Source organism: Ochotona princeps, chromosome 24 (assembly GCF_030435755.1).
Source record: "Ochotona princeps isolate mOchPri1 chromosome 24, mOchPri1.hap1, whole genome shotgun sequence".
NCBI classification, from domain to species: Eukaryota; Metazoa; Chordata; class Mammalia; order Lagomorpha; family Ochotonidae; genus Ochotona; species Ochotona princeps.
Window position 1 is genome coordinate 3,292,194 of NC_080855.1, and position 25,164 is coordinate 3,317,357.

Consider the following 25,164-nt stretch of genomic DNA (forward strand, 5'->3'; position numbering starts at 1 on the left):
ATTGGCCTCAGGAGCCCAGGAGGAAGAGGTGCAGCCCCAGGTGTGGGAGCCTGTCCCTGAGGGAGGGGTGGCCGTGTCTTCCCTGAGCACAGGTGAGTGTCCCCACTGCCCGGTGCTGCCTACAGAGGTGTCAGCCTCCCGCATGTGCCTGTGGCCCAGCCCTGGTGCCTGTGGAGCTTTGGGCACTAAACCAGGTGCTGACTTTTCTTGTCCCTATCATGTAACCTACAGGCACCTGCCAGGTTTGCATCCTGGGTCTTTCTGCACTCCAGTGCAGGCCACACCTCCCGCTCCAAGGCCCTTTACAGGTGAAGACTCAGTCACCATTAGTGCTCAGAGTCCAGCAAGGGAGTCAAGGGACCACCACCCCATGGTGCACCAAGACCACGTGACAGCACGCCAGATGGGACAGAAAATCCAGCATGTATGGTGGAGGTAAGAAGACTGTTTTATTACATGTCCCCAAGAGGTATAATTCACATTCTCCCTTCACATAGAGACAGACCACGGTCCTCATGCAAATTCAAGGTGTCAAGGCCAGATGAACCTGACAATGGAATCTTGGCAAAAGTCACTAACAAGCACCCATATCTCCACAAACACTCAATCAGGAAATTGCAGGATTTACTATCTCGTAGATTATATAAGCATTAGAGTTTTTAAAAATTTCTAAACTGGAACAAAATTATATGTATGTATCATGTATGTAAGAATTAAAATGCTGGGCCCAGCGGCTGTGTGGCCTAGTGGCTAAAGTCCTCGCCTTGAACACGCCCCAGGATCCCATATGGGCGCTGGTTCTAATCCCAGCAGCTCCACTTCCCATCCAGCTCCCTGCTTGTGGCCTGGGAAAGCAGTCGAGGATGGCCCAATGCTTTGGGACACTGCACCCACGTGGGAGACCCGGAAGAGGTTCCAGGTTCCCGGCTTCAGATCGGTGCGCATCTGCCCGTTGTGGCTCACATGGGGAGTGAAACATTGGACAGATGATCTTCCTCTCTGTCTCTCCTCCTCTGTGTATATCTGGCTGTAATAAAATGAATAAATCTTTAAAAATTATTTAAAAGAATTAAAATGCTAACAGAAAGCTATAGAAAAAACATTTTTAACAACAGTGGCTATTTTTTTTTTTTGCTAGTAACACTTTTATTACATCATCAAGAAGACAGAAACACAAAACACTTAATCTAAGGAACTAAGAAAACATGAGGCAATTGCTAGAGCACTACTACAAATACAACCTTGAGCTACAGTCAAAATGAGGCCATTCAATCATTTTGGTCATCATCCCAGTCTTTCTTCCCCCCAGGAGGCTTGGGTCCACCGGCTGGTTTTGCCATGATGATCTGATGCACTCTAAGCACAGTGAGTGCAGCATTTGTGGCCAGTTTGATAGCCCAGTACTTTCCTAGGTAAGTATCTAGAACACCAGCTTCCAACATGTCCTTTACAGCAGGAACTGCTGCCTCAATGTCCAATCCAACATTCTTATTTCCTTCTTGATGTACTGCATAAAGTTTAGAGATTACTTCATTGGCCTTAACACCGGTGTTTTCTGCCAGTGCCCGGGGAATAGCTTCGAATGCCTCAGCAAACTTCTTCATAGCATACTGTTCCAGGCCAGGACATGTCTCTCCATACGATGTGATCTGTTTGGCCAATTCAATTTCTGTTGCTCCACCTCCAGGTACAAGACGTTTATCCCTTGTCAGAACTTTGAAAGTATTAACACCACCATCTACTGCTCTTTCTATATCGTCCATCAAGTTGTCCGTGGAGCCTCGAAGTACTATGGTGGAAATAGCAACATCTTCCTTTTCATGACACACAACCACCACTTGTGTGTCTCCAACTGCTGAGAGGTAAACACTATCACACTGCCCCATTTCTTCAAGGCCAGGAGGAGTCAATCTGGGAAGAGCCGTAGCACCAATGTTTTACAAAGTCTTCTGAAATCCCATTTAGAGTTCAGCCTTACCAACATAATATTGTATTTCTTTGCATAATGAAGAGCCATGTCTGCCACTTTGCCACCAGTCACTATTACATTTGCACCAGCAGCAGCAATAGCTTTGACTTGTGTATCCGAGAGATTTTCTTCTCCCTTACTGAAATGCATCAATTCCTCAGCAGTCTTTATCAATACAGTTCCCTTGGTTTCTGTTATCAGGCCATCAAAAGGACAAGAGTATACTGCTATTTTTGAGTCTTGGACAGATGTTACATCACCTTCGGTTTCTTTCTTAAAAACCATGCCATGTAAAACTGAGGAGGAATAGATCCCAGGGCCCGGGGTTTTACAAACTCTGATGTTATCCACATTGAAATGGCCAGAATCAGGATAAAAGCACATGCCTGAGCAATGAGCTTGGCCAGAAACCCTTCATTGCCGTACTGTTTACTCATGATGGAGGTACGAAGTAAAGATGACACTTCATCGACATTGCGAAGGTTTTTAGCACAACAACACACCAAATCAGGAAGGATCTCATGAGCTTTTTTGCAAGCTATCTCGTAACCTTCTATGACCTCTGAAACCGATAGCCCGTTCCTCAGAAGCTCTTCAGCTAGCTCCAGAAGAGCTCCAGCAAATATAAGAACGAAGTTTGTGCCATCTCCCACCTCTTGCTCTTGCATGTGAGAGGCCATCACAGTCATTTTTGCAGCAGGATGCTGTACTTCTAGTTCTTTTAAAATAGTTGCCGCATCATTTGTCACAAACAATTTCTCTAGATGGTTGATAACCATTTTGTTCTTTCCATCCGGTCCATATGTAGTGCGTGGAGTGTGGGCAAGCTCTTTGCAAGCTTGTATGTTGCTGTACACAACCTCTTCTAATCCTGAGAAATGTTTGGCTCCTTCCTTGAGCATCTGGGCAAAGCGCAGAGCTGTGGGGACGTGATGCGCCATGACCAGGCTGCAGCAAACTGTTCAGGCACTCGGTCAACAGTGGCTATTTCAAGACTCTGTGCAATAAACTTAATTATCTCTAAAAATAGATTTTATAAATATTTTCTTCATAAAATAGATCATAAATGTATACATTATATAAGAGCTAACTACAGAATATGCACTCCATTAGAAATGCAATTGGAGTGCAATTCATCCCCATGATGAGTTCAAATGCTGGTCCCTTCTGATGGTTTTCGACCGTGGGGACCAGACAGATGAAAACGAACTCATGAAATAAATAAATGGGTAGGGCTGCAGCTGCTGTCTCAGGGGAGGAGATCAATTGTGCCAATTTGTTGGAGTCTCAGGCCAGATGGAACTGGATAGGATGCCTGTCCCACCGCACAGCCCTGGGAGTGCCCACAGCTACCAGGAGTTCATGGTGGGGATGCTGATGTAAAAGAGTCTGGGTTGTCACCCAGCAGGCCTCTCCGCCATCTCGCAGTGGCCCTTGGTGTCTTGGCTGTTGCTGCTGCTGCTGCTGCTGCTGAAGAACGTGTCCCCTGGGCTCACCGACCTGGAAGCAGGAGAGACCCAGTCAGACGTGACTCGCAGCCAGTTGTGTCCCCATGCACGGGTGGGCTGGGGGACAGGCTCCCTGGTGCCCTGGCCCTTGGTCCTGAACTCTGGTCCTCAGCCATCCTGGGCCTGTCCGTGGGAGTCCCTGGCTCTGGGCCTGAGGTGGGGCCACTCGCCAGCAGGAGAGTCCATGCCCAATCCCGGACCCTCACCACTCAGCTCACGGCTCAAGGTGCGTCCTTGCCCAGCCCACATCCCTGACGTGGTGGGATGTTCCAGTGCTTACCCTTCCAGCGTTCTGGCAAATTCCATGAGCATAGCAACACTTGGAAAGTAGATAGAGATGTTTAGCTGGTGCCCTCCCCACCCACAAGGAGACTCATGCATGCATGTCCCACATGTGCACTTGCCACAAAAGTGTGCAGATCCAGTGGCCATGCTGGAGGTGTTGCTGGGGTGGAACCTTGCAGGAGGGGCCAAGGCGGCAGAGGTGGGAGTGAGGGGGCAGTGTTGATGCTGGTGTGGCCAACCTGGTGAGGGGTGTTGGAAAGTGACTGTGGGTGACTGCAGAGCACGGCAGAATTGAGTGGCAGGTTTGGACGTGCACACAGTCCCATGTAATGATCTCGCAGTGTGGATGTGGACAAGGTTTTAGAAAGGTGGGGATGACCAAAGGGAGTGCAGCTCAAGGGGCCCCCAGATCTCGCAGACTGGACACAGCCCTCTGCCAGCCCACCTCAAGGACCTGCACGTACCTGCCCTCTGGCCGGTGCCCACTGGTCTCAGTGCAGCCGCTTAGCAAAGGAGGGCCCGGTCTCGCCCCCACACCCAGAGCTCTGGGTCATAGGCTTGGATCTGGAAAGACAAACGCTCCCTCAGAGGCTCCTCCCTGGCCCTTCTGATCTGTCCCCACATCCCAAGCCCGGGCCCTGCAGCCCGGCTCCTGGGCCCTGCTCAAGCCGCCACAGCCTCACCCACCTACCTCCTCACACTCCTCCAGGGTGACCCTGGCCTTCCAGCCCATGCAGCGCATGAACTGCAGGCGCAGTTTGTGGAAGAAGGGCCGCTGGGCGTAGTTCCTGCCATAGAGGAAGGAGAAGATGGCCTGCTTGGGTGGCTCGTCGTCCTCTTCGTCCTCCTCCATGTCGTTGGCGAGGTAGCTGTGGAAGAAAGCCCATCTCTCAGCACGGGCCCTGCAGAAAGGCCTGTGGCCAAGCTCAGCTTCTGGAGGAGAGCCTGAGGGAACACTGTGGGGGGGTGCTCTGCCTGCACCTTTAGCTGGACATGAACTGGCAGAGAATGCCTCCCACCTGCGCCCTGGGCATTGCATCCCTGTCCTCCCCACCCCTTCACCGTGATGTAGGTGCACACACCTCCCCAACTGCGCAGACATGCACCCTAGTGCAGACACACCGTGTCCATGCACTCCCATGCACTCCTTCAACATGCAGCTTGTAGCTCCACATTCCCTGTCACACTCTCTGGCCCATGGCATGTAGCAGCCAAGGCCTTGTACTGAGTGAACGATGTGCCAAAAAAGGCAGAAGCTGAGCTGTCATCTTACACTCAGTGCCACATGGATGCCTAGAGATGTGCAAAGTAGGGCCAAGCCTGTAAGAGCCTGTGGGCACTGTGACATGACCCTGCCCCACGGGCCTGGGCCCAGCAGGTCAGGGATAAGAAAGTGTGGCCCCGGAAGCCGGCTGGGCAGCAGCGCTGGGAGGCCAGAGAAGCAGAGATAGGGTGTGGTGTTGGAGCTGACTCTGCTGTTGCAGGTGTTCGGAGGACTCAGGCCCACAGGGGCCAGGGCAGAGAGTCGGGAAGCAGAATACTCACAGAGCTATGAAGAAATGGATGCGCCTGTACTGCCAGGAGAAGAGGCCGGCTCTGCTGAGGTAGGCGACGACCATGGCCAGCAGGTACTGAGGGAGAGAGGGGAGCCCGACATGAGTCCTGAGTTGACAAGAATCAGGACAGGGTGTTGGGGATTGGGGCTGTGGGCTTTTGCCACCCAGTGCAGCCTTCCAACTTCCAGGGGTCTGTGTGAGGGCAGCTGGGGTTCCCAGGGCTCTGGAGGAGCAGGAAGCAGGGGACGTGGACCCAGATCATCAGGGACGCCCACCAGAGTTGCAACATCCGGGCTGGCCTGACTTGGGGCCTGGCACAGAGGCAGCAGTCTCGGTGGGGAGCAGAGCTGCCACAGGCTCTGTCACACATGCAGGGCCCGTCAGGAAAGGGCAGGCACTGTGTGTGCGTGCTGGGTGGAGGCACGTGCAGGGGCAGATGACTGCAGGGGTGCTATGCCGTGTGTCCCTAACCCAATCTGTCCGCATGTGTTGGGCCCACTCACCTTGTCAGATACACTCAGCTGCTTGTCCCAGGCCAGGAACCGCTTGACCACGGGATCCTCTGGGAAAAAGGGCCAGTGTGTTAGGCTGAGAAGCAGGCGGGCCCTGGCCTCTTCTGGGGAAGTCTCAGGTCAGAGCCAAGGCTCCAGCAGCCATGCAGAGGCTGGGCCCATGTGGGTGACAGGGAAGGGGCTGTGGCTGCCACAGAGGAAGGGCTTGGTCCAGCATGGATGTGTGTGCTGGGCCTGGGCACATGCCAGTGGCTGCCCATGTGCCATTGAGCCCTACTTAAGTCTCATGGGGTGATCAGTGGGAGACACCCCGGCATAACAGTGACCCTGGCATCCCCCCAGCCCCACTGGTGGGCATGGGCAGCAAGAGCCGACGTGTGTCAGAGAGCATGGCAGATCCAGGGCTATCCCTAGGCCCCCAGTCTCTCTCACTATACACTGAAGGCTCCATCCTGGTCCTCCAGGACCTCTCCCTACCCACCCAATGACCCCACCCATCACCCCATCTCATCCCCTACCGAGCAACCTGTTGAAGACCTTGTGGTGCTCAGGCAGCACCGTGGACACACGCTGCTTCTTCAGCGTCATCTTCAGCCCGAGAAGCCACTCCACAGCCCAGCTCTTCATGGGCTCTGTGCTTTGTCTGCGCCTCTGGCTGGAGCTACGGGGCCAGCTCGCCCTGCAGCCCCGAGGCCAGGTGCCCTGCATCTCAGATAAAACCTCCATGTCTGAGTCCGACCCCGAGTTTGAGAAGGCTGAGGACCAAGGCCTCTTTCTGCTGCAGGCAGAACTCTGGGGTTCGGAGCTGGTGTCCATGCGTGGGGCTGTGGGAAGGAATTGGCTGTGTCGTGATGGGCCGTCTGTAGTTTGGTCCCCACAGAGTAACTGAAGCCGGCCATGCTCCCCAGCCCCAGCCTGGGGCCTGCTCCTGAGGCCGCCTGCTCCTTGACACATGGCACACTTGCCACCACCCCCAACACCCAACATCGCCCAGCCTGTCTACTCCTCTTCCTCAGAAAGCCAGGACTACCACTGGTTTCTCGGTCCCCGCACTGCCATGCCTAGCTCCCTGGGGTTGTGTCCTAGTGGGCATCCTGGTCCCCTCCTCCAGGCCTCTCCTCCAATCCCGGACCCCGAGGCCTTCTTTGCCATCACACTTGTCCTCAGCTCCCTAGGACTGCTGCCACCCTCCTCCTCCCCATCAATCTTCTTAGTTCCCACTCCCTCGGGGCCCCTCACCTGATGGTCCTGGGACTTCATCAGCCACCAGCGCCTCTTGGGGACAGTCCTCGATCTGGGAGTCCGCTTCACAGCTGGCCATGGTCTTTCTCAAAGCCCTGGCTCCCTGTCGCGGACCCACACCCTGATCTCTCACAGTCCTTCCCGATCAAGCCTGTCTGGCTCAAGCGCACACCGTGTCTTCCTCAGCCTGGGAGTCAACACTGAAGCCCAGCTCAGAGAAGATGCAGTTAGCCAGTGCTGGCAGGTGCCACCGAGTGTGGCTCCTTCAATCAGGAGGGGCAGAATCCTCTGATGTCATCTGTTATTCCAACCTGGCAACCAGCTCTAATCATCGCAAGAGCAACTGCCATACCTGCCTGACACTTGACCCTGTGTGGACCATTCGTTTGGTTGACCCAGGACCCCATCTCTGACCACACTGTCCACAACCACACTCCAGGCCTCTGGCCTCCCTGCTCATTTGCAATGATTTTTATAAAATGATTTAATTTTGATGTTGATTGTGTAGTTGAGATGGATCCATGTCCATGTGTACCACTCTATCCCATGGGAAGGGTCGAGGAATAGGCTCACATGCATGACACCATCGTTTCTGATGTTCATTTTCTTCTCTGTGTTCTTGGGGAAAGGGAAGAAGAAGAGGTGAAGCCATACCCAGCATCCTAAGCGCATGAGTGGCTGGGGATGGAGGACAGCCACCCCATATGATCCCAGGTCCCAGATGTGGATCAGGCTCTGAGGGTACTGCTTAAGTGGTTTTGATAGTTCTGAAATGGTGTTGGTTTTGTTTCTGCAAGAATGAGGAAATTCTTCTTCCAAGGTCCTCTGACTGACATTGTCCACCTTAGAGTGTCTGTTTGCCCAGAGGCTTGATGCTAAATCCTGGTTTGTAGAGTTGTCCAAGTTGTTCCGTCTCCCATCGTCTACATGGTACTAAATGTCTGCAGACCTCGGTGAGCTGCCCTATGGCCCAAGTGCATCTGGGCATGCTGTCCACTGCTCAGGCTTAGCAAGTGAGGAGACCCACTTCTCCAAAATCCATGAGGTAGAGTTTCCGCTGGTTATATTCATATAGTTTGTTGGTGAGATATGTCTCCTGTTGGCAAGAGACAGATGTGTGTTTCAGTTTTTGTTTTCTTTTCTTTAGTTCTAGTCTGCTAATCTGTGATGTTTGCTTGATGAGTTTCAGCCATTTGTATTGAGGGTTACTAGGAATGGGTGGTATTTTGGTCGTGTCGTTTTAGCAACGGGTTGTTCATTGATTTAGTCTTGTTTTGTTCTTTTCCTGGGATGTTGTTGGTTTTGGTGGGTGCTATTCCTTTACTCTGTCAAGAGATGCTTATAAACAGACAGGAAACGGTCAGTGGGGATGCACTTATAACTCACTGGTGGGACACAAAGTTTAGTTACTCCTCACTGGGGTATGGAAGATTTCTCTGCACACCCCTCCTATACATGCTCACCTAAACTGTTGACATATATCCTGTTAGAATTATAGAGTTAGACCACCTGAAAAACAGCCAGGTTCAGCGAAAACGTGCTTCAATGCTATAAACTGCTAAATACTAAAATTAAAATAGGCATGAGACAGCTGAATAGCAATCTAAGCCATTTTAAGGTGTATAGAACATGGTTGAATATAAAGTAAAATTGAAATTCTATGAAGAAGTCACAGGTTGTGGTTGAGAACCTGCATTTTCCTATTAACATATTGGTTAATCAATACCATGTCAATTAATACCACAATGTTGTAAATGGTTGGAAATATTATGTCAGGGCTTTTAATTGATTGGGATGATACTCTGCCGGCTCTACCTTCAGACTAGAGATGGTCCCACCAAGAAACCATTGAACTTACGAGGACAATAAGATGCTGGCCTTTATGCTTGGTAAATACCTCCAATGAAAGAATGTCAACTGAATTTGAACTTTGGAAATGCAACAAGGTGGAGCAATCCACCGTTCGTACTAATTCTCTGTGTGTCTGAGGTATCAGTTGTTATGTTTCCTTTCTGATGTCTGAGGCTATTGATGTGTATCTTCTCCCTCCTTGGTTTGACTCGTTGTGCTAGTGGGGAGTGTATGTTGTTGATTTTCTCAGAGAACCAGCTCTTTGATTCATTGATCTGATGAACCGTGCTCTTGGTGTCTATTTGGTTTATTTCCTCCCTCGTTTTGATGATTTCTTTTTGCGTAGTGATCTTGGGATTGCTTGCTGATGTTGGTCTAGTTTCTCACCTGTGAGGATAGTGGATTTACTTGATGCTTTTCGAGTTTCTGAATGTAAGCATGGATTGAGATGAGTTTTCCTCTTCACACTGGCTTGATTGTGTCTCCTAAGTTTTGATCTGTTGTGTGGATGCCTTCTTTGGTTTCAAGCAATGTTTAAATCTCCCCTTTGATTTCCTCTCTAATCCAGTGCTCATGTAGTAATGGATTATTCAGAATGCATGTGTTTGCAAGTCTTCTTGGCTGTTTTGATTGCTTGGTCTCTAGCTCACTCCATGATGCATGGTACAATTTTGATTTTTGAACATTTTTGCTGAGGCTTGATTTGTGGCCTAAACATGGTCAGTGTCTGAGAACGTTCCATTCACTGATGAAAACCAAAAGTGTATTCTGTATCTGTAGGATGAAAAGTTGGGTAGTGAACCAGTACACATCACCCACTTGCGAATCTGAGCAGCAGAACAGAGTGTGGATCAGGCCAGGTTTGGTCACAACACATAGCCGTTCTCCTCCTAGGCTTCTGGTGAACGCCCCTTGCCACCTTGTTGCTGGTGGGGTTCTGACTGCCAGTGCCATGCAGATCGCCACTTGCTGAATGCCGCTGGGGTACTGGTCCCTGCAACACCACAGCGTTTTGTCTGCTGCTTTCCTGTGTCTGTCAGTCTCCAGGTGCCCCTCTGCTGTCATTCTGTCCTCTCCTAGTTCCTGGAATGTGGCCTTGGTGCTTCACACAGGCTAACATTTTTCTGTGTGCTGAAATGTGTCCTGCAAGGCCTTATTCCACCAGATCTTATTTCTCCCAAGGCTTCCACTTTCTGAAGCTAAGTGCTACACCCGCCCCCATCGGGAGATGCCACCAGTAATTCTGTTCATCACACAGGGACTGTGGAGTTGTTGCCACAGTTTAGCTCCAAGTGCAATGCAGGTTGTCCTGCTCCCAGTGTGTGCTATGCACTGACCTAGAATGTCCTGCTCCCAGAGAGAGCTCTTGTGTGTTTCAGCGAGTGCAGAGACCTAACTCAGTGTGTCATACGCCTACCCTGGTTGTTTTGTTTGTTTGTTTGTGTTTTACATTTTATTATTATTATTTTCTTCTTATGATACAATTCCATAGGCTCCTGGCATTTCCCTTGTCCCCTCCCCAATTTCCCCCCGCCACCTAGTTCCTCTATATCTTTACTAAAATATAGTTCTTCATACACAGTCATATGTCCATCATTGCCGGCATGGATAATGGCGGAGAGTCCAGCATCCTCTTGTCAAGATATAGTGAACAGTTTCTTTGTAAGTCCATCTTTGTCTGGAGGTAGAAATGCATACTACATTGTATCCTCACATCTGGATGTTAGTCTCCATTTCACAACTACTGTACATCCCCTGAAAGTCACAATACAAAATCATCAACAGGAATGAAAAATAGAAATTTACAATGCCTTGAAGTTAAATGACATGTTACTAGATATGACAGTCTCCATTACACAGCTACTATATATCCCCTTCAATGAAAAACCACAAAACAAAATCAACATCCAGGAGAAAAAAGAAATTAACAACACCATGAAGTTAAATAACATGCTACTAAATGACTAACGTGTAGCTGAAGAAATGAAAATCAAGAACCTTCTTGCAGAAAATGATGCTACTGTCAGATCTACGAGTCACTGAATGATTTAATCAGAAGAAAGTGTTTTGAAGAGATGAAACTAACAGAAAACAACAAAACCCGTGCAATATAGTTTCCGCTGATTTCTGTTGATGAAACGTGTCTCTTCTAGACAATAAATAGATGGGTTTTGTTTTTGAATCCAGTGTACTAATCTATGAGTCAGTTTGATTAAGCTTAAGCCATTTACATTCAGGGTTAATATGTATGGATGGTACTTTGGTCCTGTCATTTTAGGAATGGGTTGTTCATTGGTTTAGTCTTCTGTTGTCATTTTACTGGGATGTGCTTCACATTTGCCTTTGGTTTTGTTGGGTGCTATTCCTCTTCTCTGAAGAGAAGATCTTGAAGGGCAGGTTTGGAAGAGGCAAATTCTTTTAACTTTTCTTTACTGTGGAAGAATTTTATTTCATTTTCCAAGACAAAAGAAAGCTTTGCTGGATATGCTATCCTGGGCCGGCAATTTTTTTCTTTTAGAATCTGGAACATGTCACTCCATTCTCTTCTGGCCTGTACGGTTTCCTGTGAGTTTAATTGGCATTCCTTTATATGTTAATTGATTTTTTTCATGTGCACATTTAAGGATCTTTTCCTTATGTTCAGTTGAAGAGAACTTGAAGATCATGTGTCTTCGTGAAGATCGCTTTTGATCAAGCCTGTTGGGAGTTCTGTGCCCCTCCTGGATGTTGTTTCCCAATTCTTTCCCCAGATTAGGGAAATTTTCCTTTATGATTTCATTAAATACATTTGCAAACTCAACTTCTCTTTCTGCACCTTCTGGGACTCCCATAACTCTTCTATTTGGCCTCTTAATAGTGTCTTTCAATTCTTGAATACATTTTTTGGCCTGATCCAGCTCTGCTTCCAGCTTTTTGTTTGCTTTCCCCTGACGACAGTAAATATCTTCCAGTTCTGAGATTCTTTCTTCTGCTTGCTTGATTCTATTTTGGAGACTCTCCACTGTACTTTTAATGTGCTCTACTGTGTTCTTAATTTCTGATATATCAGCCTTGATTTGCTTTATTGCTTCCGGAAATTCTTTGAACTCTTGTATGTGCTTCTCATTGTTGATCAGAAGCTTTCAAATGAGTTTTATGAATTGTGTGTGCCCCATTTTCTCGATGTCTTCCTCAGTTAACTCTGAGATTGGCATAGGATTTTGCTCCTTTGCAGGGGAGTTTTCGGTAATATTCATTGTGCCTTTGTCTCTTATTTTGCTTAGTCATTGTACTTCTGGTTAGCAGAGTCTTCTGCTTGGGGCAGGTTTCTAAGCTGTGTCACCCACAGGTCTACAATGCAATTTCACTTATTGCCGTTGGTCCACCACTCTTTGCTTGCAGCCAATTGTGCCACTCCCTCCAGCAAGTTCCAGGTCTGGGTCCTTCTGTTAGATTTCCACCGTGGTCTCCATAGTCCGGCTCCTGGCTCACCACTCTCCACCTCCTGTGATACCGTGCTGAGGCTGCACCGTGTCTCTGAAAACTTTCTCCCACTTCCGGTTGAAGCAAGTATCAGGATTAGCGAGACACCAGGTATCCTATCTAGTTAGGTTGTTGGTGGCACTGATCTTGTTGGAACAAGTTGGACATTAGGTCTGGGTGCCAGACGGACCTATTTTGACCCGTACGGTGCCACAGTCGGTATTATTTTCCTGTGGGACCAGTGCTATCCACAGACCTCAGTGAGTTCTCGCAAGCTCAGCACATGAGCAGTTCACTGTTGTCCCTGCAGTCTTAAAGCTATTGCCACAGTGTACAAAATGGCACCTGACGTACCACTACTAGAGTTCTTGATCTGCTGGCCGTCAGATCTGAGTGCTACCCAGACCTGTCTTGGGTGGAACCTGTAGAATGCCATGTTGCTGCAGTTCACGGAGTCAGAAATGAGTTCGCTCCCAGCTCAGTTTATTCTCAGTCCTTTCCCTTACCTTTGCCTAATTACGCAAAATGGCTCCCAGTTAGGCTCTAGGGGTCTGACTGGCCTGTGAAATCCACCCTGTTCTCGCACTGTCCATCTGGGATCTGCTGCTCTGTCTCTGCTCCTGGTCAAATCAAACGGTCCCGCAGGATGGACAGTTCTTTGTCTGGATTACCTCCCAATCTCCCAGTCAAAGTCCCTTCCCACCTGGTTGCTGGTGGAGTTCTGGCTGCTGGTGGAGTTCAGATCGCTGTTAGCTGAAAGCCACAGCCGAGGAACTTGACTGGACTGCAAGATGCTGGACTCTGTGTTTAGTATATGCTTGCAAAGAGGGAATCTCAACTGTACTTGAACGGTGGTTATGCAACAAGGTGGAGTAATCCACGATGGGGGGGGAGGGTGTGGGGAGGGTGTGGGGAGAATCCCAGTACCGATGAAACTGTGTCACATAATACAATGTAATTAATGAATAAAAAAAAAAAAAAAAAAAAACAGAAAACAAAGAAAGCCACTAGAGTATCAGTCACTGCAACACCACTGCTTTCCTGTGTCTGTCAGTTTCCAGGTACCCCTCTGCTGCTGTTCTGTCCTTCCTATTTCCTGGAATATGTCCTCTCGGCTTCATCCTGATTAAATGTTTCTCCGTCTTTTTAAACATGTCCTTACCCTATTCCACCATCTTGATTCTCCCCGTTTTTGTTTTTGGTTTTGTTTTGTTTTGTTTTGTTTTTTTAAGTTTGATACATTTCCATAGTTGTTTAGGGCACATACGGTCAGGGGCTACAGGAAATTGGGTAAGACCATTGTTTCCATATTTTCTTTTTTCTGTACCTGTTTGAAGAAGGGAAATAAAGGGAGAAGCCCCACCCAGCCTCCCACCCCATCCCAAGTCCCCGACTCGGGGCATGCTCTGAGGTTCCTGCTCAAGACGTTCTGGTAGCTCAACTGTTTAGAATTCCTGCCACTCTCAGCATTACAAGCATGATGGAATCTCTCCAGAATCCACTGGTTGACTTAGTCCACCTTAGAGTCTCCATTTGGTTAGGTTTTCATTGGCAACACATGGTGGGATTGTTGAATGCTTTGTTCTGTCTTCTGTCCTCTGTTGTGGTACCAAGTGTCCTCTGCTGTTTCTGATGGACTGTCATATCTTCCACGTGCACCTGGAAATGCTGTCCACTGCTCCGTCTGAGCCTCTGAGGAGGCTCAGCTTTGACACTTTGACTCCTTGAACAGAGCTTGGAACCTACACTTCTCTTCATGGTTGGGCTTCTGAGATCAGCAGTTCAGTTGGAGGGATCCCCAGCGGAACTTCATGTGAGGTGATCCCAGAACAGATTCTTGTGTGTGCATGCCAGTGCAGGGTCTGGCACAGTTCGTCACCCCAGTCACCTTCTCTTCATGGTTGGGCTTCTGAGATCAGCAGTTCAGTTGGAGGGATCCCCAGCGGAACTTCATGTGAGGTGATCCCAGAACAGATTCTTGTGTGTGCATGCCAGTGCAGGGTCTGGCACAGTTCGTCACCCCAGTCAGCTTGAGCATATGCTGGTGGTTGCAATTGCTGGGTCAGTTCCATTTGCATTTCCAACACAAAAGGGTGTTGCAGTGCATCCTGATTCTGCCCACCACACACTCGGCCCTCAGGCAAAAAAACCATTGGGAGCTGCAGCCTAGTCATAGCAACCCACAATAACCCCCACCAGGCCCATCCCCTGCCCTGGTGCCCATGCTTGCCCGTATGTACAGCAAACTGGTCCAGCCTGTCCCACCTCCCATTCAACTCTCATGCATGTTGGTGGGCATTGAAGCATCGTTCAAGCCAACCAGCCCCACTGTCCAGCCCACACCCATCCTGGGAGGTGATGTTCTGTCCCGCCAGGTCTGCCCCAGTCCTGGTTTTCAGGACTGGTTTTCTAGTGGGAGTGGTAACCCAAGAGGGAGGTGCCCACTATTTCCCTCCTGGGCCCACTCCTGGATCATGCACTTTCCAGGTGGTTCTGCAGTTGAGCCTGACAGAATTAGCCCCCAGTGCCAGCATCTGCCATCTGAAGCTGTGGCAAAGCCCAAGCAACCCTCAGCCATTCTGCTTCATGTGTGCACCAGTAGGGACAGTCAGCCCAGCCTGGCTCTTCCCTGATCTGGCTTCCATGAGGCGCACAGGTGTTGTAGCCTTGCCTGATTTGGTGTGCCTCCATCCCAACTCACGCTCTTCCAGTGGGACATGGCGGTCCAGCAGGGGAGCCATCCACTTTCCCTGACACAGCTTTGCCCCCACCTCCCCCGGTTCTCACGTGTGCTGATTGGGTATTGCAGTCTAGTGTGGCATAGCCCACCTTGCCTTGGCATTTCCAGTGTGTGCTGTAGCCGGGCCCAGCCGGGCCCAGCCCCCATTCCAGCTGGTGAGGGAGGGTTCCAGTCTAGCCCAGCCAGGTAGGCACCCAATCCCAGCAGTAATGTGTACTGGTATGTGTTGTGACCAAATCTGGCCTGACCCACACTCTGTCCTGGTTCTCAGATTCAGCAGTGGGTGATGTGTACTGGTTCAGTACACTAATCTGCCACCAACCTGTGGCAAATAGATGTTGCTGGGTACCTTTGCCTGGTCTGGTCTGGAATGCAACTTATTGTGGTTCTTGCGCTCACCTGCCCGGACTGTGTCCTGACAGACTAGTATCCCAAACTCCTCCATCAGAATCTCTCCCAAAGCAAATTTCTCACATACTGGTGGGTCAGTGGGCTAACACTACTTAGTCCACCTCCTTAGTCCTGCCAGGAGCAGTGGCCTTTCCTGGCTGGCCTACAAACCATTCCAGCTGTTTTTGTATTTTCAAAAGATGTCTTTGTTTTTATTTCAAAGTCAGATGTACAGAGAGGAGGAGAGACAGAGGGAAATAGCTTCCATCCGATGATTCACTCCCCAAGTGACCACAACAGCTGGAACTGCGCTGATCCCAGTCAGGAGTCCAGATCCTCTTCCAGGTCTACCACGTGAGTGCAGGTCCCAAGGCTTTGTGCTGTCCTTGACTGCTTTCCCAGACCATAAACAGGGAGCTGGATGAGAAGCAGGGCTGTCGGAATTAGACCCTTCGCACTATGGGATCCTGGCACGTTCAAGGCGAGGATTTAAGCTGTTAGGCCATGGTGCTGGGCCCTCCAGTTTTTATTGCTGCATGTTTCAGCACAGCCAAGACTCATTCATACCCAGACTCGGCTCACACAAGACCCAGTTGGGGCTACTCCATGCGACATCTACCCTGGTCCTGCAGAGTACCAGTTCCTACCCTGGCTCTTGAGGGCACTAGTTGGTGTTAGAGCCCAACCTAGTTTGGCACACCCCAGACCAGTCCACAGGCATGCTGAGGGAGACTGCAGTCCTGTCCAGTGCAGTTTGCCACCCCCATTCTGACTCTTGCACTCACCAGTGGGAACCATACCCTACCCGGGGCATCTTCTTAGCTTCCTGAGAAGACCTGCTCTCAGCCACAGAGCTTGCATGTGCCAGTGGTTGCTGTGACACAGCCTGGCATAGCCCATCACCCATCTTGGCCTTTGCCATCAGTGCTGCAGCCTAGCCCAGTTTGCTAGCCCAAGGCTTAGTCCTCAAGTAGAGTGGGGGTTGGGTGCCACCTAGACTTGCCAAATTTTCTGCCATCCCCGCCTTTCACGCTAGCAGATGCTATGATGGGCAACCCTAATGGCACACATTCCATCTGGGATCCTGCGTATGCTAGTGTGCCAAGCTTTTCTCAGGCCCTGCCAATCCATCAGCTGCTTCTCCACCAGAAATACTTGACAACAAGGGGATCAGCCTTGCCCGGACTGACCACTAGCCAGGCTTGCCTCATGTGCTCAGCAGTGAGGGCTAGAGCCCAGCTGGGGAGTTCCCCACATCCCCCACTAGGCCCACTCCCACACCCAGATCTCACTTGTTCCAGAGGTTTCTAGCTCCTAACCCTGCAGTCTGCACCCTCTGTCTAGTCCTTCGTGTGAGCTGATGCATGTTGTTGCCCTTGCCACTACATATCATTTTGTGTGTGTGTTCCTACAGGGGCTGCATCCTGGATGAGCTGGGTCTGTTCGCAACCCGAGTTTCCATGAGTGCCAGCAGGTTCCTTGGTCATGCTCAGCTCAACCCCTGGACACCATAACTCTTGAGCAATCCAGTGAGTATTGCAATTGCACGGGGGTGAGTCCACATATGCCCCACACAATCTTCCTCAGACATGGTTCTCTAACGTAGTATTGCGTAGTGTCATAACACAGCCAAACATCACCAGTCCCTCTTCCTATCCTCAGAGGCAGCGGTGCCAGGTTGGGGCCATGGTATTTGTGCCTCAGCTAGTGGCTAGCACACAGAATGGATGGCCACGCTGCTGGGAGCTGAATCGAGGCTCTTGTGCCATCTGGTCCTCCTCAGGCTGTATCCTACCACTCCCGATTAGGGCAGCATGGAAAAAGCCAACCTACACCCAAAACAGTGCATCCAAAGGCTGCCGTGAGGAAAATGGAAAGCAATGGCTCCCTGCCTGCTGAGCCTGCGCCTCTAAGCCAGCCCCTCCTCAGCCCATTCACCAGGAACAGAGAGAAGACCTCAGAGAGATGTCAGTTCATGTCCCGGCTGCTCTGTGAATACAAGCTGGGAAGCTGCAGCAGGAGATAACGGAATAGTCACCTGATGAAGTCCTGGAATGTGGGCTTCTACCTGGGACAGTCCTGGCTGTTGCAGCCCTCAGGGAAGGAAGGAAGGCAGCAGATGGAAGCTTTCTCTCTGTCTCTCCCTCTCTGTCTCAATATCTCTCCTTCTCTCTGTGTAGCTCTGTCTCTCTGATAAAGCAGTGCATGTTTGGATGCTCTGGAGTTGGCAGGAGCTCCCCTTTGTCCTTCACCACAGTCTGGCAGGCTCCCTGGCCCTGTCGCCTTAGAGAGTGTCTGGTGCATCCTATCAAACACTGTGGCTTCGACATAGGTGCACCCGTACCCTGACTGGGTCAAGAGAGAGAGGAAGTCTGCTGAGCCTAGGGGACAGGTGGGGACTGTCACCAAAGAGACTGCAGGCTGCCTGGCCTCCAGCAGGAAGTCTTGAGTGCTGGAGAGACCAGACCTAGCAGGCAAGGAGCAGAACCCACCAGCCAGGGTGTCACGGCCCCTCGGAGTGGCCAGCAGAGTCTTCCTCCAGTTCCCTGCTGACAGAAGGGGAGAGCACATTGGCCTCAGGAGCCCAGGAGGAAGAGATGCAGCCCCAGGTGTGGGAGCCTGTCCCTGAGGGAGGGGTGGCCGTGTCTTCCCTGAGCACAGGTGAGTGTCCCCACTGCCCGGTGCTGCCTACAGAGGTGTCAGCCTCCCGCGTGTGCCTGTGGCCCAGCCCTGGTGGCTGTGGAGCTTTGGGCACTAAACCAGGTGCTGACTTTTCTTGTCCCTATCCTCTAACCTACAGGCACCTGCCAGGTTTGCATCCTGGGTCTCTCTGCACTCCAGTGCAGGCCACACCTCCTGCTCCAAGGCCCTTTACAGGTGAAGACTCAGTCACCATCAGTGCTCAGAGTCCAGCGAGGGAGTCAAGGGACCACCACCCCATGGTGCACCAAGACCACGTGACAGCACGCCAGATGGGACAGAAAAGCCAGCATGCATGGTGGAGGTAAGAAGACTGTTTTATTACATGTCCCCAAGAGGTATAATTCACATTCTCCCTTCACATAGAGACAGACCACGGTCCTCATGCAAATTCAAGGTGTCAAGGCCAGATGAACCTGACAATGGAATCTTGGCAAAAGTCACTAACAAACACCCATATCTCCACAAACACTCAATCAGGAAATTGCAGGATTTACTATCTCGTAGATTATATAAGCATTAGAGTTTTAAAAAATTTCTAAACTGGAACAAAATTATATGTATGTATCATGTATGTAAGAATTAAAATGCTGGGCCCAGCGGCGTGGCCTAGCGGCTAAAGTCCTTGCCTTGAAAGCCCCGGGATCCCATATGGGCGCCGGTTCTAATCCCAGCAGCTCCACTTCCCATCCAGCTCCCTGCTTGTGGCCTGGGAAAGCAGTTGAGGATGGCCCAATGCATTGGGACACTGCACCCACGTGGGAGACCCGGAAGAGGTTCCAGGTTCCCGGCTTCGGATTGGCTCAGCTTCAGCTTTTGCGGCCAATTGGAGAGTGAATCATCGGACAGAGGATCTTCCTCTCTGTCTCTCCTCCTCTCTGTATATCTGGCTGTAATAAAATGAGTAAATCTTAAAAAATATTTAAAAGAATTAAAATGCTAACAGAAAGCTATAGAAAAAACATTTTTAACAACAGTGGCTATTTTTTTTTTTTGCTAGTAACACTTTTATTACATCAAGATGTCAGAAACACAAAACACTTAATCTAAGGAACTAAGAAAACATCAGGCAATTGCTAGAGCACTACTACAAATGCAACCTTGAGCTACAGTCAAAATGAGGCCATTCAATCATTTTGGTCATCATCCCAGTCTTTCTTCCCCCCAGGAGGCTTGGGTCCACCGGCTGGTTTTGCCATGATGATCTGATGCCTCTAAGCACAGTGAGTGCAGCATTTGTGGCCAGTTTGATAGCCCAGTACTTTCCTAGGTAAGTATCTAGAACACCAGCTTCCAACATGTCCTTTACAGCAGGAACTGCTGCCTCAATGTCCAATCCAACATTCTTATTTCCTTCTTGATGTACTGCATAAAGTTTAGAGATTACTTCATTGGGCTTAACAGCGGTGTTTTCTGCCAGTGCCCGGGGAATAGCTTCGAATGCCTCAGCAAACTTCTTCATAGCATACTGTTCCAGGCCAGGACATGTCTCTCCATACGATGTGATCTGTTTGGCCAATTCAATTTCTGTTGCTCCACCTCCAGGTACAAGACGTTTATCCCTTGTCAGAACTTTGAAAGTATTAACACCATCATCTACTGCTCTTTCTATATCGTCCATCAAGTTGTCCGTGGAGCCTCGAAGTACTATGGTGGAAATAGCAACATCTTCCTTTTCATGCTGAAAAACCACCACTTGTGTGTCTCCAACTGCTGAGAGGTAAACACTATCACACTGCCCCATTTCTTCAAGGCCAGGAGGAGTCAATCTGGGAAGAGCCGTAGCACCAACGGTTTTATAAAGTCTTCTGAAATCCCATTTAGAGTTCAGCCTTACCAACATAATATTGCATTTCTTTGCATAATGAAGAGCCATGTCTGCCACTTTGCCACCAGTCACTATTACATTTGCACCAGCAGCAGCAATAGCTTTGACTTGTGTATCCGAGAGATTTTCTTCTCCCTTACTAAAATGCATCAATTCCTCAGCAGTCTTTATCAATACAGTTCCCTTGGTTTCTGTTATCAGGCCATCAAAAGGACAAGAGTATACTGCTATTTTTGAGTCTTGGACAGATGTTACATCACCTTCGGTTTCTTTCTTAAAAACCATGCCATGTAAAACTGGGGAGGAATAGATCCCAGGGCCCAGGATTTTACAAACTCTGATGTTATCAACATTGAAATGGCCAGAATCAGGAAAAAAGCACATGCCTGAGCAATGAGCTTGGCCAGAAACCCTTCATTGCCGTACTGTTTACTCATGATGGAGGTACAAACTAAAGATGACACTTCATCGACATTGCGAAGGTTTTTAGCAGAACAACACACCAAATCAGGAAGGATCTCATGAGCTTTTTTGCAAGCTATCTCGTAACCTTCTATGACCTCTGAAACCGATAGCCCGTTCCTCAGAAGCTCTTCAGCTAGCTCCAGGAGAGCTCCAGCAAATATAAGAACGAAGTTTGTGCCATCTCCCACCTCTTGCTCTTGCATGTGAGAGGCCATCACAGTCATTTTTGCAGCAGGATGCTGTACTTCTAGTTCTTTTAAAATAGTTGCCGCATCATTTGTCACAAACAATTTCTCTAGATGGTTGATAACCATTTTGTTCTTTCCATCCGGTCCATACGTAGTGCGTGGAGTGTGGACAAGCTCTTTGCAAGCTTGTATGTTGCTGTACACAGCCTCTTCTAATCCCGAGAAATGTTTGGCTCCTTCCTTGAGCATCTGGGCAAAGCCCGGAGCTGTGGGGACGTGATGCACCATGACCAGGCTGCAGCAAACTGTTCAGGCACTCGGTCAACAGTGGCTATTTCAAGACTCTGTGCAATAAACTTAATTATCTCTAAAAATAGATTTTATAAATATTTTCTTCATAAAATAGATCATAAATGTATACATTATATAAGAGCTAACTACAGAATATGCACTCCATTAGAAATGCAATTGGAGTGCAATTCATCCCAATGATGAGTCCAAATGCTGGTCCCTTCTGATGGTTTTCGACCGTGGGGACCAGACAGATGAAAACGAACTCATGAAATAAATAAATGGGTAGGGCTGCAGCTGCTGTCTCAGGGGAGGAGATCAATTGTGCCAATTTGTTGGAGTCTCGGGCCAGATGGAACTGGATAGGATGCCTGTCCCACCGCACAGCCCTGGGAGTGCCCACAGCTCCCAGGAGTTCATGGTGGGGATGCTGATGTAAAAGAGTCTGGGTTGTTCTAGACTGTCACCCAGCAGGCCTCTCCGCCATCTCGCAGTGGACCTTGGTGTCTTGGTTGTTGCTGCTGCTGCTGCTGCTGCTGCAGAACGTGTCCCCTGGGCTCACCGACCTGGAAGCAGGAGAGACCCAGTCAGACGTGACTCGCAGCCAGTTGTGTCCCCATGCACGGGTGGGCTGGGGGACAGGCTCCCTGGTGCCCTGGCCCTTGGTCCTGAACTCTGGTCCTCAGCCATCCTGGGCCTGTCCGTGGGAGTCCCTGGCTCTGGGCCTGAGGTGGGGCCACTCGCCAGCAGGAGAGTCCATGCCCAATCCCGGACCCTCACCACTCAGCTCACGGCTCAAGGTGCGTCCTTGCCCAGCCCACATCCCTGAGGTTTTAGGATGTTCCAGTGCTTACCCTTCCAGCGTTCTGGCAAATTCCATGAGCATAGGAACACTTGGAAAGTAGATAGAGATGTTTAGCTGGTGCCCTCCCCACCCACAAGGAGACTCATGCATGCATGTCCCACATGTGCACTTGCCACAAAAGTGTGCAGATCCAGTGGCCATGCTGGAGGTGTTGCTGGGGTGGAACCTTGCAGGAGGGGCCAAGGCGGCAGAGGTGGGAGTGAGGGGGCAGTGTTGATGCTGGTGTGGCCAACCTGGTGAGGGGTGTTGGAAAGTGACTGTGGGTGACTGCAGAGCACGGCAGAATTGAGTGGCAGGTTTGGACGTGCACACTGTCCCATGTAATGATCTCGCAGTGTGGATGTGGACAAGGTTTTAGAAAGGTGGGGATGACCAAAGGGAGTGCAGCTCAAGGGGCCCCCAGATCTCGCAGACTGGACACAGCCCTCTGCCAGCCCACCTCAAGGACCTGCACGTACCTGCCCTCTGGCCGGTGCCCACTGGTCTCAGTGCAGCCGCTTAGCAAAGGAGGGCCCGGTCTCGCCCCCACACCCAGAGCTCTGGGTCATAGGCTTGGATCTGGAAAGACAAACGCTCCCTCAGAGGCTCCTCCCTGGCCCTTCTGATCTGTCCCCACATCCCAAGCCCGGGCCCTGCAGCCCGGCTCCTGGGCCCTGCTCAAGCCGCCACAGCCTCACCCACCTACCTCCTCACACTCCTCCAGGGTGACCCTGGCCTTCCAGCCCATGCAGCGCATGAACTGCAGGCGCAGTTTGTGGAAGAAGGGCCGCTGGGCGTTGTCCTTGCCATAGAGGAAGGAGAAGATGGCCTGCTTGGGGGGCTCGTCGTCCTCTTCGTCCTCCTCCATGTCGTTGGCGAGGTAGCTGTGGAAGAAAGCCCATCTCTTGGCATGCTCCCAGCAGAAAGGCCTGTGGCCAAGCTCAGCTTCTGAGTGGGCGCCCTCACTGCCCCTGTAGCTGGACTTGAACTGGCAGAGAATGCCTCCCACTTGCGCCCTGGGCACTGCATCCATGCCATCCCTGTCCTCCCCACCCCTTCACCGTGATGTAGGTGCACACACCTCCCCAACTGCGCAGACATGCACCCTAGTGCAGACACACCGTGTCCATGCACTCCCATGCACTCCTTCAACATGCAGCTTGTAGCTCCACATTCCCTGTCACACTCTCTGGCCCATGGCATGTAGCAGCCAAGGCCTTGTACTGAGTGAACGATGTGCCAAAAAAAGGCAGAAGCTGAGCTGTCATCTTACACTCAGTGCCACATGGATGCCTAGAGATGTGCAAAGTAGGGCCAAGCCTGTAAGAGCCTGTGGGCACTGTGACATGACCCTGCCCCACGGGCCTGGGCCCAGCAGGTCAGGGATAAGAAAGTGTGGCCCCGGAAGCCGGCTGGGCAGCAGCGCTGGGAGGCCAGAGAAGCAGAGGGAGGGTGTGGTGTTGGAGCTGACTCTGCTGTTGCAGGTGTTCGGAGGACTCAGGCCCACAGGGGCCAGGGCAGAGAGTCGGGAAGCAGAATACTCACAGAGCTATGAAGAAATGGATGCGCCTGTACTGCCAGGAGAAGAGGCCGGCTCTGCTGAGGTAGGCGACGACCATGGCCAGCAGGTACTGAGGGAGAGAGGGGAGCCCGACATGAGTCCTGAGTTGATGAGAATCAGGACAGAGTGTTGGGGATTGGGGCTGTGGGCTGTTGCCACCCAGTGTAGCCTTGCAACTGCCAGGGGTCTGAGTGAGGGCAGCTGGGGTTCCCAGGGCTCTGGAGGAGCAGGAAGCAGGGGACGTGGACCCAGATCATCAGGGACGCCCACCAGAGTTGCAACATCCGGGCTGGCCTGACTTGGGGCCTGGCACAGAGGCAGCAGTCTCGGTGGGGAGCAGAGCTGCCACAGGCTCTGTCACACATGCAGGGCCCGTCAGGAAAGGGCAGGCACTGTGTGTGCGTGCTGGGTGGAGGCACGTGCAGGGGCAGATGAGTGTAGGGGTGCTATGCCGTGTGTCCCCAACCCAATCTATCCGTGTGTGTTGGGCCCACTCACCTTGTCAGATACACTCAGCTGCTTGTCCCAGGCCAGGAACCGCTTGACCACGGGATCCTCTGGGAAAAAGGGCCAGCGTGTTAGGCTGAGAAGCAGGCGGGCCCTGGCCTCTTCTGGGGAAGTCTCAGGCCAGAGCCAAGGCTCCAGCAGCCATGCAGAGGCTGGGCCCATATGGTTGACAGGGAAGGGGCTGTGGCTGCCACAGAGGAAGGTCTTGGTCCAGCATGGATGTGTGTGCTGGGCCTGGGCACATGCCAGTGGCTGCCCATGTGCCATTGAGCCCTGCTTGAGTCTCCATGGGGTGATCAGTGGGAGACACCCCGGCATAACAGTGACCCGGGCATCCCCCCAGCCCCACTGGTGGGCATGGGCAGCAAGAGCTGACGTGTGTCAGAGAGCATGGCAGATCGAGGGCTATCCCTAGGCCCCCAGTCTCTCTCACTATACACTGGAAGGCTCCATCCTGGTCCTCCAGGACCTCTCCCTACCCACCCAATGACCCCACCCATCACCCCATCTCATCCCCTACCGAGCAGCCTGTTGAAGACCTTGTGGTGCTCAGGCAGCACCGTGGACACACGCTGCTTCTTTAGCCTCATCTTCAGCCCGAGAAGCCACTCCACAGCCCAGCTCTTCATGGGCTCTGTGCTTTGTCTGCGCCTCTGGCTGGAGCTGCGGGGCCAGCTCGCCCTGCAGCCTCGAGGCCAGGTGCCCTGCATCTCAGATAAAACCTCCATGTCTGAGTCCGACCCCGAGTTTGAGAAGGCTGAGGACCAAGGCCTCTTTCTGCTGCAGGCAGAACTCTGGGGTTCGGAGCTGGTGTCCATGCGTGGGGCTGTGGGAAGGAATTGGCTGTGTTGTGATGGGCCATCTCTAGTTTTGGTCCCCACAGAGTAACTGAAGCCGGCCATGCTCCCCAGCCCCAGCCTGGGGCCTGCTCCTGAGGCCGCCTGCTCCTTGACACATGGCACACTTGCCACCACCCCCAACACCCAACATCGCCCAGCCTGTCTCCTACTCTTCCTCAGGAAGCCAGGACCACCACTGGCTTCTCTGTCTCAGCACTGCCATGCCTAGCTCCCTGGGGTTGTGTCCTGGTGGGCATCCTGGTCCCCTCCTCCAGGCCTCTCCTCCAATCCCGGACCCCGAGGCCTGCTTTGCCATCACACTTGTCCTCAGCTCCCTAGGACTGCTGCCACCCTCCTCCTCCCCATCAACCTTCTCAGTCCCCACTCCCTCGGGGCCCCTCACCTGATGGTCCTGGGACTTCATCA

General features: G+C 51.2%; 4 protein-coding genes and 1 long non-coding RNA gene across 7 annotated transcripts in view; 1 reads left to right on the forward strand and 4 right to left on the reverse strand.

Moving 5' to 3' along the window:
* Nucleotides 1–1,215: 1,215 nt before the first annotated feature.
* LOC131483296 (T-complex protein 1 subunit theta-like) lies at nucleotides 1,216–2,910 on the reverse strand. Its single transcript, XM_058681164.1, is given in 3 exon segments — nucleotides 1,216–1,933; nucleotides 1,936–2,349; nucleotides 2,352–2,910. Coding segments are annotated over 3 exon segments (1,638 nt in total). The 3' UTR covers nucleotides 1,216–1,268.
* A 517-nt stretch (nucleotides 2,911–3,427) lies between these two features.
* On the reverse strand, nucleotides 3,428–6,110 carry LOC131483304 (speedy protein E4A-like). Of its 2 annotated transcripts, XM_058681186.1 has the most exons (5): nucleotides 5,822–6,110; nucleotides 5,308–5,393; nucleotides 4,454–4,631; nucleotides 4,227–4,326; nucleotides 3,428–3,469 (listed from the first exon to the last, which is right to left on the reverse strand). In XM_058681186.1, the coding sequence occupies exons 2-4, from the start codon at nucleotides 5,379–5,381 to the stop codon at nucleotides 4,267–4,269; spliced, it is 312 nt and encodes a 103-aa protein (XP_058537169.1). In that variant the 5' UTR covers nucleotides 5,382–5,393; nucleotides 5,822–6,110; the 3' UTR covers nucleotides 3,428–3,469; nucleotides 4,227–4,266. The 2 variants fall into 2 exon arrangements, with proteins under 2 accessions (XP_058537169.1, XP_058537168.1); XM_058681185.1 differs by lacking the exon at nucleotides 3,428–3,469 and having other exon boundaries at nucleotides 4,180–4,326.
* The window catches only part of LOC131483308 (uncharacterized), a 36,641-nt gene continuing 16,034 nt past the window's right edge, over nucleotides 4,558–25,164 (forward strand). The window contains exons 1-3 of one of the 2 annotated variants that reach the window (XR_009247614.1): nucleotides 4,558–4,627; nucleotides 5,247–5,390; nucleotides 16,930–17,044. This is a non-coding gene — a long non-coding RNA (uncharacterized LOC131483308). The remainder of the gene's footprint in view (nucleotides 4,628–5,246; nucleotides 5,391–16,929; nucleotides 17,045–25,164) is intronic. The other variant, XR_009247613.1, reaches the window with a different exon arrangement.
* On the reverse strand, nucleotides 19,322–20,984 carry LOC131483297 (T-complex protein 1 subunit theta-like). Its single transcript, XM_058681166.1, is given in 3 exon segments — nucleotides 19,322–19,428; nucleotides 19,431–20,423; nucleotides 20,426–20,984. Coding segments are annotated over 3 exon segments (1,638 nt in total). The 3' UTR covers nucleotides 19,322–19,342.
* LOC131483300 (speedy protein E4A-like) lies at nucleotides 21,526–24,580 on the reverse strand. The gene is made up of 6 exons (XM_058681180.1): nucleotides 24,420–24,580; nucleotides 23,891–23,949; nucleotides 23,377–23,462; nucleotides 22,538–22,715; nucleotides 22,311–22,410; nucleotides 21,526–21,553 (listed from the first exon to the last, which is right to left on the reverse strand). The coding sequence occupies exons 1-5, from the start codon at nucleotides 24,526–24,528 to the stop codon at nucleotides 22,351–22,353; spliced, it is 492 nt and encodes a 163-aa protein (XP_058537163.1). The 5' UTR covers nucleotides 24,529–24,580; the 3' UTR covers nucleotides 21,526–21,553; nucleotides 22,311–22,350.

Excerpts from the sequence above, each read along its gene's own strand:
- LOC131483300 (XM_058681180.1), bottom strand. The coding sequence starts at position 24,528 with ATGAAGAGCTGGGCTGTGGAGTGGCTTCTCGGGCTGAAGATGAGGCTA. Across the intron at positions 23,950-24,419 it reads GGTCTTCAACAGGCTGCTCG|AGGATCCCGTGGTCAAGCGG; the intron begins GTAGGGGATGAG and ends CCTTTTTCCCAG. Across the intron at positions 22,716-23,376 it reads ATCCATTTCTTCATAGCTCT|CTACCTCGCCAACGACATGG; the intron begins GTGAGTATTCTG and ends TTTCTTCCACAG.
- LOC131483304 (XM_058681186.1), bottom strand. The coding sequence starts at position 5,381 with ATGGTCGTCGCCTACCTCAGCAGAGCCGGCCTCTTCTCCTGGCAGTAC. Across the intron at positions 4,632-5,307 it reads ATCCATTTCTTCATAGCTCT|CTACCTCGCCAACGACATGG; the intron begins GTGAGTATTCTG and ends TTTCTTCCACAG. Across the intron at positions 4,327-4,453 it reads CCCTGGAGGAGTGTGAGGAG|ATCCAAGCCTATGACCCAGA; the intron begins GTAGGTGGGTGA and ends TTGTCTTTCCAG.